General features: G+C 35.9%; 3 protein-coding genes across 4 annotated transcripts; all 3 read right to left on the reverse strand.

Moving 5' to 3' along the window:
* Positions 1–253: 253 nt before the first annotated feature.
* LOC145569330 (uncharacterized) lies at positions 254–4,270 on the reverse strand. Its single transcript, XM_081628681.1, has 8 exons — positions 4,120–4,270; positions 3,737–3,824; positions 2,015–2,097; positions 1,463–1,518; positions 1,218–1,324; positions 983–1,032; positions 793–875; positions 254–712 (listed from the first exon to the last, which is right to left on the reverse strand). The coding sequence occupies exons 2-8, from the start codon at positions 3,792–3,794 to the stop codon at positions 598–600; spliced, it is 552 nt and encodes a 183-aa protein (XP_081484807.1). The 5' UTR covers positions 3,795–3,824; positions 4,120–4,270; the 3' UTR covers positions 254–597.
* Positions 4,271–5,849: 1,579 nt separating this feature from the next.
* On the reverse strand, positions 5,850–6,929 carry LOC145569332 (uncharacterized). 2 transcript variants are annotated; one of them, XM_081628683.1, is made up of 2 exons: positions 6,470–6,929; positions 5,850–6,391 (listed from the first exon to the last, which is right to left on the reverse strand). In XM_081628683.1, exons 1-2 carry the CDS (start codon positions 6,797–6,799, stop codon positions 5,981–5,983), a joined length of 741 nt encoding a protein of 246 aa, XP_081484809.1. In that variant the 5' UTR covers positions 6,800–6,929; the 3' UTR covers positions 5,850–5,980. The 2 variants fall into 2 exon arrangements, with proteins under 2 accessions (XP_081484809.1, XP_081484808.1); XM_081628682.1 differs by having other exon boundaries at positions 5,850–6,928.
* A 1,774-nt stretch (positions 6,930–8,703) lies between these two features.
* LOC145566933 (uncharacterized) lies at positions 8,704–16,276 on the reverse strand. Its single transcript, XM_081626193.1, has 16 exons — positions 15,672–16,276; positions 15,520–15,581; positions 13,954–14,208; positions 13,255–13,800; positions 12,934–12,997; positions 12,797–12,859; positions 11,425–11,488; positions 11,247–11,340; positions 11,057–11,140; positions 10,859–10,948; positions 10,715–10,742; positions 9,741–10,274; positions 9,591–9,652; positions 9,293–9,402; positions 9,134–9,221; positions 8,704–9,021 (listed from the first exon to the last, which is right to left on the reverse strand). The coding sequence occupies exons 1-16, from the start codon at positions 16,111–16,113 to the stop codon at positions 8,704–8,706; spliced, it is 2,904 nt and encodes a 967-aa protein (XP_081482319.1). The 5' UTR covers positions 16,114–16,276.

Consider the following 16,276-nt stretch of genomic DNA (forward strand, 5'->3'; position numbering starts at 1 on the left):
CCAAATCTACAAGTTAAATGCACCTTCTTCACACTTAAATATCTTGTAATTGTTTCCTGTTTCCTGAAATGGTTATAAAGCTTCACTGCTTGTAGAGTTGTAGTTATGTCTTTTAAGGACTTAGAAGGGGAAGTCCGGAAGTGATCGAGCTATCTGCTTATCAGTCTCTATTCCCCATACATGACTTTTGGTGCACAATAATATGACTACGACAAAAGAAAAGAAGAATACAGATACTGAACATGCAAAACACTACAAGAGCAATGTAGTACATCCTTCTGAGAAAATTTTCCATTGACTGATATCTTAAGTTTGTACATGCAGAAACTCAACGATTCTTTATGGTACTTTCTCCAGTAGCCATTATTCAGCAAAATTGGTATAGCTCTATAGCTGAATGCTACCAAGCCTCATGTTACAAAATACAATGGGGCATTCACTCTATTACACTTCCAATGAATAACCACTTGTTGGTTTAGCAAGAAATAAATTATCAGACACAACATATATCTGATGTAATTCTATTCTACTCATCGGTAATGTCCAACTAAAGCTGCACTATGCCTTTGTACCTCTTTATCGGGGTCATAAAACAATCTAGTGTGGTTTTGGTTTATAGCCATCAACTGCAAAATTTCTGGTGGCCACAGGCAGAGCCAAGCGAATTCCATCTAGTTCAGGCTTTGCTTCAATTTGGCAACCAAGGCGAGACCTAAATAAGCAATCATTGAGGTCTAGAACCAGGAGAGACAACTTAAGAGTAATTGAATAAAGTATAGAAGATATACTTACGTTTCTGTAAGCCCAAAGGCGAGATCCAACATGTCATTTTCTTCATCAGATGGGTCTGGCAGTTTGTTGTAGTAGTCCACATCCTGATAAACAAAACAAGTTAAACATTTGAAGCCATTGGGGGGCAATGAGGTAACAAATATTTACGAGAGAGAGAGAGAGAGAGAGAGAGAGAGATAGACTTCCTTACCATTACTATAACGTGACATGTGGAACATGCACAGGATCCCTCGCATGCTCCTACAGAGACAAAATGAGAGAAATGTTAGCAGAATGCTCACTTGGTTATGAGCAGCCATGGAAGCCTTGGAAGACAAACAAAGAAAACATTAAGCCACTGTAGAGTTTCATGATGCTTAGCCTTGTCTACAACAAAGAAATTCAAATTCAAGAACGGAGTGTAACAAGACAACCGGAATGCCTACCTTCTAGCTCAACGTCATTCGAATGAGCAGCTTCTAGCATGCTTGTGCCAATCGGAACCTTAACCTGTTTCTCTGAACCATCCGTTTCAACAAATGTCACATTTATTCTGCAGGATGAGAGTAAATGAAATCAACAGGAGAGGAAGGTAATTAAAATGATAGAAACAGAAATGTCAAAGGAAAGCAGGGGAAATTGTTCTGATAGCAGTTAAAAGTGGGGGAAAAAAAGGGGGAAGAAAGCTCACTGTTGCTCCTCATTTCCATCTTTGCTGGAATCAGTGGTACAAAAATATCGATGCGTCTGAACAAAAATCCAACACAAAATCCAACACATGCATATGAGTAAATATAAAAGTAGGAACAATACAGTCCTTGTAATTCTCAAATTACACATATAGCAGTAAAATATAATCTTCTTAGCTGTTCATTTTAACAAATCAGACAACTTAGTATCTCTTGCATAGAGCAGAGAGCACACACATACAGCAAATCAACAAGTAGTATCCAGTTTGCTACTTGCTAGCAGCCATAGGTAAATGAAGCTGACCTTGTTGTAGTGAACCAAAAGCCAAAAACCAAAACCTTAAATTAAACTTAACTCCAAGAGAATCTTTCACATGATAGCCAACGAACCTTAAACCATAAAAATATTGGCCTTATAAGGACTAAAGATTCAAGGAAAGAGGAACTTGTTATAGTGTTGGTGATCAGATAACATTGAAAATTGGACAAATATAACAAACAAGCCTGTACTTTTATTTATTTTAGAAGTTTTCAAAATATCGATAAACAGATACCTGTGGGGGGAGCTGAACCAAAGTCTCCATCCTGCTTGAAGATGCATATAGATATGGTGTTCTTTGTATATGTGATAATTGCCCTAGCAAAAAAGTTCATGTCAAAACAAGATTTTTCAGAAACTCGCTTAAGTGTAGAGCATACGGAAGGTACTTTCATCCACAAGCATAACTAGTCAAGAACGCAAATGTGTTTTAGGATTCCCATGATATTTGATACTTTAAACTTCAACTCACCAAGCCTTCTATTGTCCTTTTTCATTTTTTTCTTTCCCTTGCTCTAGGAAGACAACTAATATTCAGCACTATTACAGGAAACTTGACTTTCCACTTTTAAACATAAATAATGAAAGATAAAGGGATTTCATTAATGAAGCACACCAAAGTTATTATGTACATAATCTTTCCTTTTTGACTTACTGTAGGGGGGGAAATTAAGCACAGTAAGTGGGCAGCTATGAAGAGTTAATAAAAGAAATCTTCTCAATGCCACCCACACTGATAGGCTACAGGCATTTAATCTTTGTTTAACTTTGTCTATCCAACATTTGTTTCTCAAATCTTACTGACACTTCTGCTGATTCCATCAAATCGAAGATGCATTTTATTGTTAATTTTGAGCCTGAGCCAAATATAAGTAGAATGGGTAGCAAAATCCTGGATTGAAATGCCATTCTCAGTCCATAAAACAAATAGCTGAGGTTATTTACATTTTCTCCAGCTCTTGACAATGTATTTCGGTACTAGATGAGAGGATTTGAACAGAAAGGGGTGGGGAGGACTATAAAGGATCCATTTTCATTTGCATATAGAATGGGGGGAGATGGGAAGGTAAATGGAAGACTCCAACTTTGTTTCCCTTTTAATAAAACAAAATCATTCTGGATTTGGAATTTGGAGAGTAAAGACAAGCACAGTTCTCCCTCCCCTCCATTCCCCCTACCCACATACACCAGTGCTAATGCCTAAGCATCCCAATCAATCTAGACGTTCGGTGACAGTAACAACTTAGTGTTAATACTCTTAATGTTTACTAATCTCCAAACTGTTAAAGCAGAATACTAATCCATGCTAACACTTGATAACCCCAATTTTCACCTTCGAGGAAAAACTATTGCCATACAAGAATACTTCTCAATCTCTGACTGACTCAGAGTATCTAGAAGCATAACATATTCCCATTCACCATCCTACCAAAAGACTTCCTACTGAAAAATTCTATCTTTTACACTTTGTTTGGATAGCAAGATAAAAGAGAAAGGAAGGAGAGGGGGAGGTAGAGCCATAGAGCTCCATTCTCCCTCCAAATTATCTAAATTAGGAGGGATTGTGTTTATTAAAGGATGGAAAATAGATTCCTGCCTTATCTTCCCTCATCCCCTTATCCAAACAAAGGAAATTGTTTCCCTCCCTTTCCCTTCCATCTCTTTCTCTCCATTTCCTCTTATCCAAAGTGCTAAGGTTAAGGTAGACGGCGTTCAACAAGACAAAAATCTACAAGTATTATATAAAAAAGTGTTTTGCACCAAAAAATGCATACAAGGAAATTAACACTTCAATGAAGCACAAAAATAGCATCAACCAAATATCAGAAACTTCAACCAAACAAGCGAATTTTATTTTTCAGCCAAACGAGCGAATTTTATAAAGCACTAACCAATAGTGATTATTACTATTCAAAATTACGAAAAAGCATGGAAATTTGAGGATTCAAAACCAAACCTTGAGTCAATTTCTTGATTGCCTGAGCTCCAAAACTTGAAATTCTAGAAACCCACATAATCTTGGAAGATTATTAAACACTATTAATCTGAAACAGAAGAAATGAAAAAAAATTTATTCCAGCATTTACATATTCTCAAACATTGGAGAAACTCTTCACTAATAAGTTGGGCATAAAATCAAACACTTGGCAGGCAACATTAAATGGGCAGCTCCAGGCCAGTTTCCGAAAAGCTCCATTTTCATAATTTCAGTAATTATATCAAATACTTGAATAATTTGCCTTAAACCCTAAATTGACAAATTAACGATAAACCCTAGAATGTGAAATTGATATTCAATGATTAAATTAAAGAAGAAAAAATAAAGTCAAAACATGTTACCTGAGAAGCTGCTTCAATGGAGGAGAGAAAGCTCAGAAGCCGCTCAAATGGAAGATTCAGAGTACGCTACAATGGTAGAGAGAGAGGAGTGCAGCGTAGACGTGGAATGCTACAAACTACAAAGGCATAAATGAAACTGAGGAAGGAGATCCGGCTTTGTTTCGTAAAAAGCTTTTTAAAGAGCTTTTATTTTTATTTTTTTTGACAAAAAAGAGCTTTTAGTTTATTGAGCTCTAATAAATATTTAAATGTTTGACTAATTTGAAAGGTTAATTTGGATATTTGGTGTGGAATAAATAGCTTAGGAGTACTCGTATTAAAAGAGCTTTTGGGATTCAAAAAGCTCTTTTAGAAAAAATTATTATAAGAGTTTTTTATATTAGCTTGTGGAATAATTAGTTTTTTTTTTTTTTTTTTTGCTATAAAATACACTGAAAATAACTAACAATTAACAATTATTTCCACACTTTTTACACAATCAGTTATTTACAGCCAATTAGTAATTTAATATACCCACCTAGTTAATCAGTTGATACAACAAGCTACTACCTCCGTTTCATATAAATTGCAACTTTGGAATATTTTATATCTCATAAGTAATACCCCAAAGTTGCAAACAATATGAAACGGAGGTAGTTTATCAATCAACTAGCAGCTAATTACCATAAGCTCGAGCTTAAAATTATATCTTGACTAGTTCTTCACAAACATTAGTTCTTTGCTTGTTCACCACATGCGACTTGGAAATCTGTGAGTGAGAGTTAGAAAAAGGGTCATATTAATAAAAAAAAAAGGGTTTAATAAAGCATACATATTAGAATATATCCAACGACCAAGAAGCCTTATAATCATACGGAGTAAGCAAAGGTCATGGGTTCAAAATGCCAAGCACCTTTGTTTGTACTTGGTAAACATATCATCGTCATGAATGAATAAATTGTGTAATTTAGATAGTAGTGATGATTAATTTACCATGAGCTCTCCAAAACCTTTTCTTTGTTTTTTTTTTTACGTGATATCCTATTAAGAAAAATTTAAAATTAAAAACCAAATTGAACATCCAGAATTTCGAATAAGATCACCAATATTTCAAATTGGGTCAAACAGATTAGATATTTTTTGACATCACTTGCCAGTTTCCTTGTGCATTTCATGGGAAAAGAAAAATAAAAAGACATGGGGGAAGGAAAGAGGCTCACATTGACATGAGACATGCATCTCATATGAAATTGTCCTATTACTCTTATTCCCTTATATATTGGCTGTTTCTTGGGGCCTGTAATTGTATACAAAGACAACATACAAGGATTGACTAGTTTGAAACAATTATTCAAAGCCATCAACGTTTTTTTGGTAAGCCTTTCTTCAGAACCAGACCATTATTACAATGCTAGTAACCTTTGGTGCGATCCATCCCGAAACTCTAGTGAGCGCGTTTGCACTTTACAGATTGATAAGAATCATGACACTCTTCCTATTCAGAATTAATAGTCGTTAAAATGTCCGTTAAATTTTACCACATTTCTAGTATAGTGGCTTGGATAGTAAGTGACAAAATTAATAGTCGTTTTGATGTTTCACGACTTTATAACATCCTAATATGTCAGTATTTCAATAAAAGACGAGAAATAACCTGCTAAATAGTAAATGACAATATTATGACACGTTTTTGTACAACCTATCGAATAAAGGAAGTACTTTGTGTTTCATTGCTAAAAAAGGTGGAAATCTATAATGTTTGTTTCCACAAATTACAAATGTGTTAAACTGCACATGTAACAACAATGTATCTTTAAAGAATTCTTACTTGCAAAAGAGTAGAAAGACATCAAAAATAAGGGTGAATTAGAAAAGAATAACACTAGATGTTATCACTCGATGAAGTAGTGGTTTGTTGACTTTGAGTCTCTTCTTCTGAAGGAGAAAACAGGTCTCTGCATAATTCTCCATAAAACCTACATACCAAATCAACGAACACAGGGCTTTTCAGATTCCTCCAACAATAGAGAAGCTCCTCGACATCCATCAAGTCCTTCACCTTCCCTTCTTCGACGATCATCTCTACTAAATAATTCTCAAAGTCTTTGCATACATCTTGTACATCCACAAAATCATCGGAACTGCTCTCTTTCTTGCTGCTGCTGTCATCGTCGTCGCTTATTCTGACATGTACATACCCCGGTGTTATAGGTGATGGGAAAGGCTCTTTCGCGTGCCCTCCTCCTCCTCCTGATGACGGACTCACACTTGTTACATCACCCATGACCATGACCTGATCGCAGCTATCAGTGTCTAAGTCTTTAGCCTTTCTAAGGGAAAAAAGAACAGTTAGGTACTCAGCAATGCGTACCTTTTGAACAGGTTTCTTGTATGGTTTGGCATGCTTCTTTCGACGAAAGGTTTTTCTGAACTTAGAGGAGAGTGAAGACCGGCTTTTCCTCACCCGAAGTTTCTTCTTGGGGCGACAACGAGGGAAGCTGAAGGACTTAATGGAGAAGGGTTTCCTAAACCTGACTGTTTTGGTTCTGACTTTTTTGGGTTTAGTCCGTCGTGTGGCTGGCAAACGGAATGTAGGACTTCTTGAAGGCATATCATGATTTTTATGCTTGAAGATGGACAAAAGTTTACTACAGGGTTCAATCACCTTGGCTTTGAAGTGAAACAATGTTTTTAGTCCCATTTCTTAATGATTGAGCTTAACTGCTTAAGAGAGAAGTTGGCCTTCGATTAGCGACGTTTTGTTGGAGGATTGGTGTACTACATGGAACTTTAGGTAAAGGAAAGAAAGGATATGATGATTTTTGATGTTGTTAAGAGTTGGTGGTTGAGCATTTCCAATGCTCTGGTTATTCTAAAATTTGAAGGATTGGTGCTAATGATACCGGGCCACACGTCTAGAAAAACTGGAGGAAAGTGGGATCCCATGAAGTAGTAAAATTTGGTGTCACTGTCATATTACCAGACTACTAAGAATTTTTCATATACTATATGATGCTTCTACCTACCTGTAACGACTTCTATATTTCTTGCTACTATACAATTTTTGGAATAACACTCATCCTACTATCCTAGTTGACTGGTCATCAAATCCTCTGTTTGACCGTGGCATAAACATTAAACAGAGAACTTTTTTTTTTTTAAACAGCATAAATAGAGAACTTAATTCTAATATAAAATAATTATTTTTTTTTTTTTTTTTAAAACAACGGAATTGTAGTGACTTTTTACACTCAACATAACATCGTAACATGAGTATCCTTCCATCCTCCAGATATGCAAAACATGTACTTTGTATAAATTTCTTGTTCAAAGCACAGTATAAAGGCATTAGTAGATTAAGTTTATGTTTTTTCAGGAAATTGATTGGCCACTATATATTTTTCATGATCCTGATTTGTTTAGCTAAGCTGAAACTCAGTTGCCAAGGCTACTGTCTGTCTGAAGATGAATATTGATCTAGTTTAACAATGGCGCAGACAGTGGAAGGACCATTGGGGAATACAAAGTCAATGTGATACACGAATAATCATATATGTCTCAGGGTAAAGCATCAATTAGTAAGCCTGAAAGAGACCCATATTTCCTCCTATCCTCCTATTTAAGGAGCAAACTTTTGCAAATGGTTTGCAAAGTATGGACAACTCATGATTGCTATTGTACTTATCAACATCATAAGATATGGAGTTGTACAAAAATTTGAGAACACAGTAATTATGGATGTTGATGTATTACTCCATATAATTTAGCAATTTCAACAATTGCTATGGAGCCTGGTGTTAGTAATTTAGCAACTGCAATGAAGGCTGTAGAATCTGCACTGCATCTTTCATCATTATACAATAACTGAATACCTATCATAAACTATCATATTCAATACAGAAATTTACAAACTAAAGTTCTGATTCAGCCAGTATCCAACTCCTAAAAGTCATATTCAACTGTGTTCATAACATCTCTATTGTGTAAGATCCCTGAATATAAACACTAACTAGCTAAACCTGACAACTGCACATTTTAACAACTTTACTGGCTTGTTTCACTGAGTAAAAGATTAAAGCAATGATTCTCCATTACCAAATGTGAAGAGTTTTATCCCCCATTAATTTTCATTACCACTTAACCATTAATTTGAGGTGAAAATTGATGAGAAATAAACATTCAAATTATATGGTGATGAAGATGCATTACCTTGACATACTTCCCACCAAAACACACTTCTCATCATAATTCCTTTGTGTATTACCCTTATGCCAAAAGAGCCGCCAATGTGCTGCTTCCAAAGCTCCAAGTTCTGCATATATTGAGCATCAGGGCTGGCCAAATAGATAGGGCATCTCTCGGTTTCAGGAGGTAATGTGATCAAGTCTCGTTCTTGGCAGATTGAATCCATTGAGATCCCTTCGATAATCCTAGCCTGTTAAGGTTACTCCGTACATAAAAAATTCCTGCATGTATGAGAAAAATAGTTCCCCTAGTATGGCTTTGGATATCTCCAACAGGTACGCTTTCTATGATAAATCAGTCAGCCATATAATTTTTTAGGGAAATGGATTACTATACAACCGAACATTACAACAAGAATCTTCAAACTTTTACAGGAGCATTTAACTTCTCTTGTCTTACAGGCTCACATAACAAAGGCAACAAGTTGCTGTTAGAATCCTCATTTTGACTCTGTTTAATTGTTCTTCTTTTAAGCAAGGCATCTTGAACTGGCGCAAAGAACTCATGATTAAGAGCTTCGTCCGCTGTGATTCTCAACCTCGGATTCACAGTTAAGCACTTCTCAAGTAGATCAAAAAGAGAATCAGGGATAACCTTAAGGAGGTCCTGTCTCTTCGTGTTTGTCCTATACCAGTCTTTAATAGTTATTGATTGTAAGTATCTTATATCCAAAAGTTCCTGCAACATCAATTATAGTATTAAGCATTCATATGCTTAGTGAAGACAACAGCCAAAAAAAATTCTTAAAGATTAGGGAAAAAAAAATTGAAAAGTATATGAAATTAATTACCACTGGAAAAGAAGCTTCGCGGTTGTGTAACTTGGCCACTTCCCATAGCTCTTCATTGCCCTTCATATTTACAATGTCTTTCATGTTTCTACAATTATTAAAACAGTTTAGTTTACGGCTGCAGTACATGCTTGAATATGAGGAGTGAAAAATGCTTACTGCTCTAGATCCCCGTTGAAGGGCATTCTTCCACTTATTAGGTAAAGTAAGGTAACACCAGCTGACCAAACATCAACCTTAGGACCTTGGTGCGCAGACCGAAGCAAGACCTGCAAAGATATGGAAGACAAAGAATGCAATCAAGTAAATGATTTTTATGCAATAATAGAATATTATGGACTAATGATCCTCTCACATGTAAACCCTTTTATCTTCCCTATTCCAAAAGTTTTTGACAACAAGAAAGCTACAATCAAAAGAAACCACAGGAAGACAGTAAGGCATTTACAAAACTCACCTCCGGAGCACGAAACCCTTTTGTTCCAGCTGACGGGCCATCTTTGACAGGCTTAACTTCTCCTGAGAAAAAAAAATTTAAAGATTACACATCACATATAAGAGCATGCAAACAAGGACAGCTCTGTTTACAGTTTATTATGCAGCAAACCTCTATTCTTCAGTGACCCAGCACCCGGAATTGCAATGCCAGATGAGTGAATTGGAGCTGGAGTAGGATGAATGAATTTTCTATCTGTGATCCCAGGTGAAGCAGCCACCCTTTTACGATTAGAAGCTGGAGCTTTTGCTGCTCCAAGATTTGGGCCTTGCATTGCTTTCTGGGCTAGGCTGATCAGCTCCCTCCGACCTTTACTAAAAAGGGGCTGGGGTTTCCTCTGTCTCTCTGCTGAAGGAGCTCGAGTGCTTGTCATGTCCCTTGTAGAAGTTATGCCAGACCCCTCTGCACCTTGGCTTGTGAGCGAATTGCAACGACCTTTATCCTCAAAAGCCCTAAACTTGCCCAAATCCTTCTTCTTTAGTGCCTTGGTCTCCAGGCTACGATAAGAGCCACTTTCTGCCCCTGCCTTGAACAGTTCAGAGGATTTACCGCCCAGAATCTTTTTTCGTTTGTTGGGCGAAGTAGACTTAAAATGTGCTGATGGAATTTGTTGATTATCTGTCACATTGCAAGGTTGTGATTTCTCTGTCATGACAAAAAGATCTTTGCTCATACATTTACTCTTATGTGTTCAATGTCACCCCAACTAACAAATACCAAAGAAATTGGAAATAACTACCAACAGCACTGTTAAAAGGCATGATTAAGAATTATGCTGTCAAACAAAGTTGACAAAGCACCTAAAATTAAGCTAAGACTTCAAGTCGGTGAAAACTTTAATTTAGAAAGTCAGCTAGATTGTGCAAACTTCTCATTCAAAGTTAATCTGTTTATCTTTCCCAACAATATAAAAAGAGCAAATTCTATAATTTTAATACAATCACTTTCATTATTATAAGCAGCTAACTAAGAGTGGGAATTAAAACAGGAGAAAATGAAACTAAGTTGGTTTGAATCAAGAGCTGCTGAACCTGTAAAAAAATTAAAATAAAAAATCAAACAAAAAGAGCTGATGAAAAACTCACCTATATTCCCATGCTTCTGATTCAAATCCTGAAATTAACAAGAAAATTGGTAAACCAAATGCTTACAAGGAAAACAACAATTGACTGATAAATGGAGGGGTGCAGGCCCCAATGGGAAGCATTTATATATGCTGCAGTACTCACCTTAGCAAGATTGAAGTCAATCAGATACCCTTTCAGGGTTTTGCGTGAGAACAGGAAGTTTCCAGGCTTGATGTCTCTGTGAAACACTCCCTACAAGCATATGACTGTCCTTTATTTCTGTAAGAAACCACATCCTACCACTAGGCTAAAATAAACGTCTACAAATATATACATCTAGTTGGCAGCATTATGGTGTACCTGCTTATGAAGACTAACAAGTGCCTTGAACATGCAGTAACCATACAGCTGAAGCTGAAATATATTTATCTCCTTTCTCAAAACCTGCAGTAGAAACAAGATTGTACAAGGGTCAGAAAGACAAAAAATAAAATATCTAAGATACAAATATACAAAGCTATGGAAAATATTGCAAAAACAATTAACTTACTTCAGGCCTGTCATGCTCAACGTGCTCAAGAACAAAGCAATCAGAACAGTCGCTCTTAAGGGAACATTCATATTTTATCACATAATTCTTTCCCCTGAGAAACAAGATCTCGAATATTTTTATTTCATACAGGAATTCATCTCACAGCAATTAGCTTCAGAGTCTAGACAGTACATACCCAAATCGTTCAAGCATCCTAAGCTCATTCTTCAAATGGTGTTTATGAGCATTTTCATGAGGACCTACATTGCCACAAAAAAAAAAAAAAAAAAAAAAAAAAAAAAAAAAAAAGAAAGAAAGAAAGAAAGCTCCTTGCATCAGGTAGGACCGTAGGATATTATTTTGAATATTTTGTGCAGCAGTGGAAACACATTAATAAAGTAATTTTACAAAAGAAGCAGCAGCAATTGATAATACTAGCAAGTAGCAACTACAATGACTATAAGCATGCCCCCTAAATAGTAAATACTAGCCCTGACATTAAACTTTACTTCAAGTTCTATTGTTTCATTTCTGCAATTTCAAACTTCCAGAGCCTTTACCTTTGAAGATTATATATAGGGTACCTAATTTAATATTACATGGATTTACATCCACTTGTATTATGTTCTTCAATAAAAACAACCAAAATTTACACCGGTTCGATTAATAAATTACAAACAGTTATACAACCTAATAACCCTACCAAAAGCTGGATACAGAAGATATTGTTAATGTCGGAGAAAGTCTGTTGTAAACAACTTTATACTTGTAGTTAATATACTGAAAATAACTGGTGAGCTAAGATTTCCAGCAACGCATTCCAAACACTAAATTGTCTAGCCTTTACCTATAGCTTACTAACTAAAAACAATTCAGACTGTATACTGCCGTTCTCCAAAAATATTAGTGTTGCTAGAACACTGCATAATGAAAATGTATATTGACTGCAACATCCAGGTATTGAAACAGATATTGAATAAAAAAAGCTTCCTAGACTAACTCATGGGAGGAACAAACTCCACAAACTAAGAATCTTACTATGCTATGTATAAAGGAAAGGAAAGTTCAATCACCAGAAAGGCAAGCCCTTGTTGCTGCCATCTTAATTTCTTTACTTTGTTTAAAATTGAAATTAATGTACAACCATGACAAAAAGGCAAGAGAAAGTAATAAATTCCAGTAGTTTCCATATTAAAAATCCAATCTCCAAAATAGAAACCAATAAAAATGGACAAGAATTTTTTATTTCTGAAGACACAGGTTTAATAGATAATTCAAAATGAATAACACAAAGAATAAATCGATCAATTTTTTTAAACTTCAGCACCATCAACAAGCAGTTGTCAATATGATTGTATAATCAAACTATCAATGTGGCATTTAAGATGAGAACAAGATTTCCTAGCATAAGCAACATAAATTTAATAATGACTTCTTCACCAAATCACAGAAATATTTTATTGCAAGATAAATTGAAACAAAAGAATTCATTTTAAATAACAATAATACAGGTATAGCATTTTATTAACAACAATATCAAACCGTATGTATTTTTTATGTTTCCTTACATTTTATAGCAAATACTAATCCATCGCTATTTCTTCTTGCTCTATATACAGTCCCATAACCTCCTGTAAAGTGAAGAAATGTGGATCAGTGAATGTATGGTACATTTAACCATACACAAGCATAGCAACTATCTTACCTGACCCTTCTTCTGCTTCTACTGTGTACGGCTTGAACTCAGGAAATTTCAACTTTTGTTGATCCTGCAACAAATCCATCAATTGCTAAGATAATTGAATACTTGAAGCAGAGATAAGATTCACTTTAGAAAACTTTGAAAGTGCAACAAATGAACACATCAGCTGCCATATCCCACTGTCAACTAAATGTCGAACCAGAAATTCGAGAACTCTGAAAATGCAGTATTGGAATACTATGAATATACGGAAGGTGCAATTCAATGCCTTGAGTGGAATATGTAAAGCGATATTACAAGCATAATATGCATAAAGATGCCTACCTTGGAAGACTTATGAACATCATCACATCTTTTTTGGATGGATGCAATGTTCCTAGCAATGGGCTTGGATTTGTCCATCATGGCCATTATTATCCGATGATTTTGACCTTTTTGACCTCTCTGTTCTTTATGGATGATATCAACTTTATTATGTTGCACTAACTTGGACGGAGTTTGCTGTTTCTCTGTCAGCTCAACTTGAGGAACATCTTTCAGCATTAAAGATTTTGTGGATGACTTATGAGAACTAGATTGTGGACCAGCAGAAACCAAAGGCAGACTTGCTAATTTGATATTTGCCACCTCCTCTTTAAAATCAACAATTTCCATATCTAGCTCTCGTAATTTGTCCACAGACGAAAAAACCTCAGTGCAGGAGTCAAGTATAATATTTTCAACCCTTTCTTCAGGACTATCATCATCCATCAATGGCTCCTCATTCAAGTCCAGCATTTTTGTTTCACATTTCTTACTGTGACTAAAGTCATAAGCAGTATTTATGGCAGGCATAGGCTTCACCAATGAGTTTTTATCATGCTGATTAGGCTGTACATGTAAAGGACCATCAGTGTTTATATTACACTCCATATCTGTAAAGTCATAATTAGGCCCTTTTAAAATGGCTGAAAGTTCTGCCATTTTCTCTAAAAGAGCATCGTTAAACGTTTTATGATAATAACAAGGCAAATCTGATAATACCTCGTTGGTATAGTAACTATCCTTCTCCATTGCTACACATGTATCCATGTCATTAACCACATATGTATTTAGCCCTTTTCCACTTTCCTGATCATCAATATTTAACTGATATTCCAACAGTTTAATACTGGATTTCATCATAGATGTGGTCGCAACCATGTCAGGGATGATTACAGAATTAGCTTCTTTGGGAAATCTGATAATTGATGGTGCATTAAAGGATACACTAGGATGATATCTTGGCAAATCAATTCCCTGCAACAGATGATTAGCTGAAGACATAAAAAGGTTTGAATAGAAATTATAGAATAGATGTCTATGCACCGAAAAGAAAGGAGAAAACAAAGATGACAACTCAACATGTTCAGTGAAAGTGTTAAATGCCCAAGGAAAATGACCAAATAGGAAAAATGGAACAACGGTCTGACAGATACTTGTCACTTCATAAGATTGGTTTAGCTATTCAAGTTTATATTCACCCTCATAAAAAGGTTAAACGGAAATTGAAGTAATGGAAACTGTCCCCAAACAAATATACTTTGATTGGCTGTCAAACAATTCAAAAATATTTTTAATTAAAAATTGACAGGTCGTGAGCTTGTGAAGTATACTTGTAATTTTATATGGATCTGATTTGCCGATTTGTGTCCAAATTCATGTATGCTGACAATAATAATCATACCATACCAATTCAGTCAAATGCACTTACCATCAATACACAAAGAATAATTTAATCCTCTCAGCCTCTCTATAGAAGAATTCTGTGATTATAATAGTGAGAAATGACCCAAGGGAACCACCATAGACCTTGTACAGGTGAATAGGTGATATTCCTTCAATTGGTGAAAAAGGTCACTCGGATATTTTACACTTACACCTCACGAGGTTCTTAGGACTTTATTATTTCACAGTGATTCTAGTTAGCTCATGTACAAGAAATAGAACTAAACTGTATCTTGTCTCGTCAATTGCTAATGTTCACACCTGGGGATCTCTCCTGATAATTGTCAGTATTATTAAACATCCTCTATTCATTACAGCACCAAGACTATAACAAACACTCTCCCTCTCTCTTGATCTAAGTTGCTAACTTAAGAATTGGAACTTTTGGAAGTAGCACACTAAACATATCCTTAAGCTTTTGGATAAACCATCCTATAAGCAGCCATGATTACTAGGCTAGCTAATCATTGAAGAGATACGCTAAACAAATCCATAGACAAGCATTTGATTGGATCATTGTTCAAACTTAGCTCTACGCAACCATAGTTATAGGCTTATAGCCGAGTGTCCAAGCACCACAAACGAAAAATATAGAAAAAAGTTCCAAACAATAACTCAAGCCTTTCCTACAAGCTAATATGAAGCCTAGGTCTGCTTAAGATTGCAAACCAAAGTCATCAAACTTATTGTGCAATTCAGTTTCACATAATAGCAATTATCCAGTCTCAAACCTTAACGTAACAGCCTAATTTAAATTAGAAACCCTAGAATTGGCATATTAACCAAATTCTTAACATTTTAACTACAGAAATTATAGAAACCGTCTCAAAGAACCAGTAGTACCTCACAACAAGCGGTTATTAACTTCTGATTTGAACTCGAACACGCCATTTCCAGCACATTTTCTGCAATTCACCGAAATTTCAACTAAATTAAATTAAACAAATTCAGAAAATAAAAACGGAAAGATAAAAGAGAAGAAGCGAATTAACCACCATCAATAGATCTCAAAACCGCTCTTTTTTTCATAATCGGCATAATTTCATTCTCCGACTTCTTCCTCTTCCTGAAATACATTCTGGCCACATCACTGCGGCCGCGGAATAATCTCTCTACTCCAAACACTCGGAGCTCAATCTTCGGCATCGAACGAGCGATGAACTCACCAAAAGCAACAAAAACCGACATCTTAAGCTCAACGAAGTTGCTCGATATCAAATTAAGCGGCGAATTAGGGATTGAACACAGAAACTGGACGAACTCCGGCGTAGTTCGGAACAACGAGCATCTTCCAGAAAGTTCCTCCGGAGAAGCCGGACGACCGAGTAACAGAAGAATGGAAACCAAATGCCATGCCTTCTCAATGTAATCGTAGTTTCTGCAAATTGCGATGTCTGAGCTTGAGCTTGAGTTTGAGCTCGAGATTTGAGTTTTCATGGCGGTTGGAGGAAGGATCTGGAATGAGGAAGTTGAAGAAGTTAGGGTTTAGGAAGGAATTGAGTTGACGATTAAGGATTTGCAGGATCCATGGAAGAGAGAGAAAGAGAAAGGGGGGGAAATGGAGGAGAGAGAAAGGTGGAAGAGCGGGAACAGTGATGAA

Source organism: Chenopodium album, chromosome 11 (genome assembly GCF_948465745.1).
Source record: "Chenopodium album chromosome 11, dcCheAlbu1.1, whole genome shotgun sequence".
NCBI lineage: Eukaryota > Viridiplantae > Streptophyta > Magnoliopsida > Caryophyllales > Amaranthaceae > Chenopodium > Chenopodium album.

What these genes read in the sequence shown, in the direction of transcription:
- LOC145569330 (XM_081628681.1), bottom strand. Translation starts at nt 3,794, where the DNA reads ATGTGGGTTTCTAGAATTTCAAGTTTTGGAGCTCAGGCAATCAAGAAA. An exon ending in TGGTTCAGCTCCCCCCACAG is followed by an intron (nt 1,519 to 2,014) that starts GTATCTGTTTAT and finishes ATTTTTGTTCAG; the next exon opens with ACGCATCGATATTTTTGTAC. An exon ending in GAATGACGTTGAGCTAGAAG is followed by an intron (nt 1,033 to 1,217) that starts GTAGGCATTCCG and finishes TTGTCTCTGTAG; the next exon opens with GAGCATGCGAGGGATCCTGT.
- LOC145569332 (XM_081628682.1), bottom strand. Translation starts at nt 6,799, where the DNA reads ATGGGACTAAAAACATTGTTTCACTTCAAAGCCAAGGTGATTGAACCC.
- LOC145566933 (XM_081626193.1), bottom strand. Translation starts at nt 16,113, where the DNA reads ATGAAAACTCAAATCTCGAGCTCAAACTCAAGCTCAAGCTCAGACATC. An exon ending in ATGTTCATAAGTCTTCCAAG is followed by an intron (nt 12,998 to 13,254) that starts GTAGGCATCTTT and finishes GATTTGTTGCAG; the next exon opens with GATCAACAAAAGTTGAAATT. An exon ending in TCAGAAGCATGGGAATATAG is followed by an intron (nt 10,275 to 10,714) that starts GTGAGTTTTTCA and finishes TTGTCATGACAG; the next exon opens with AGAAATCACAACCTTGCAAT.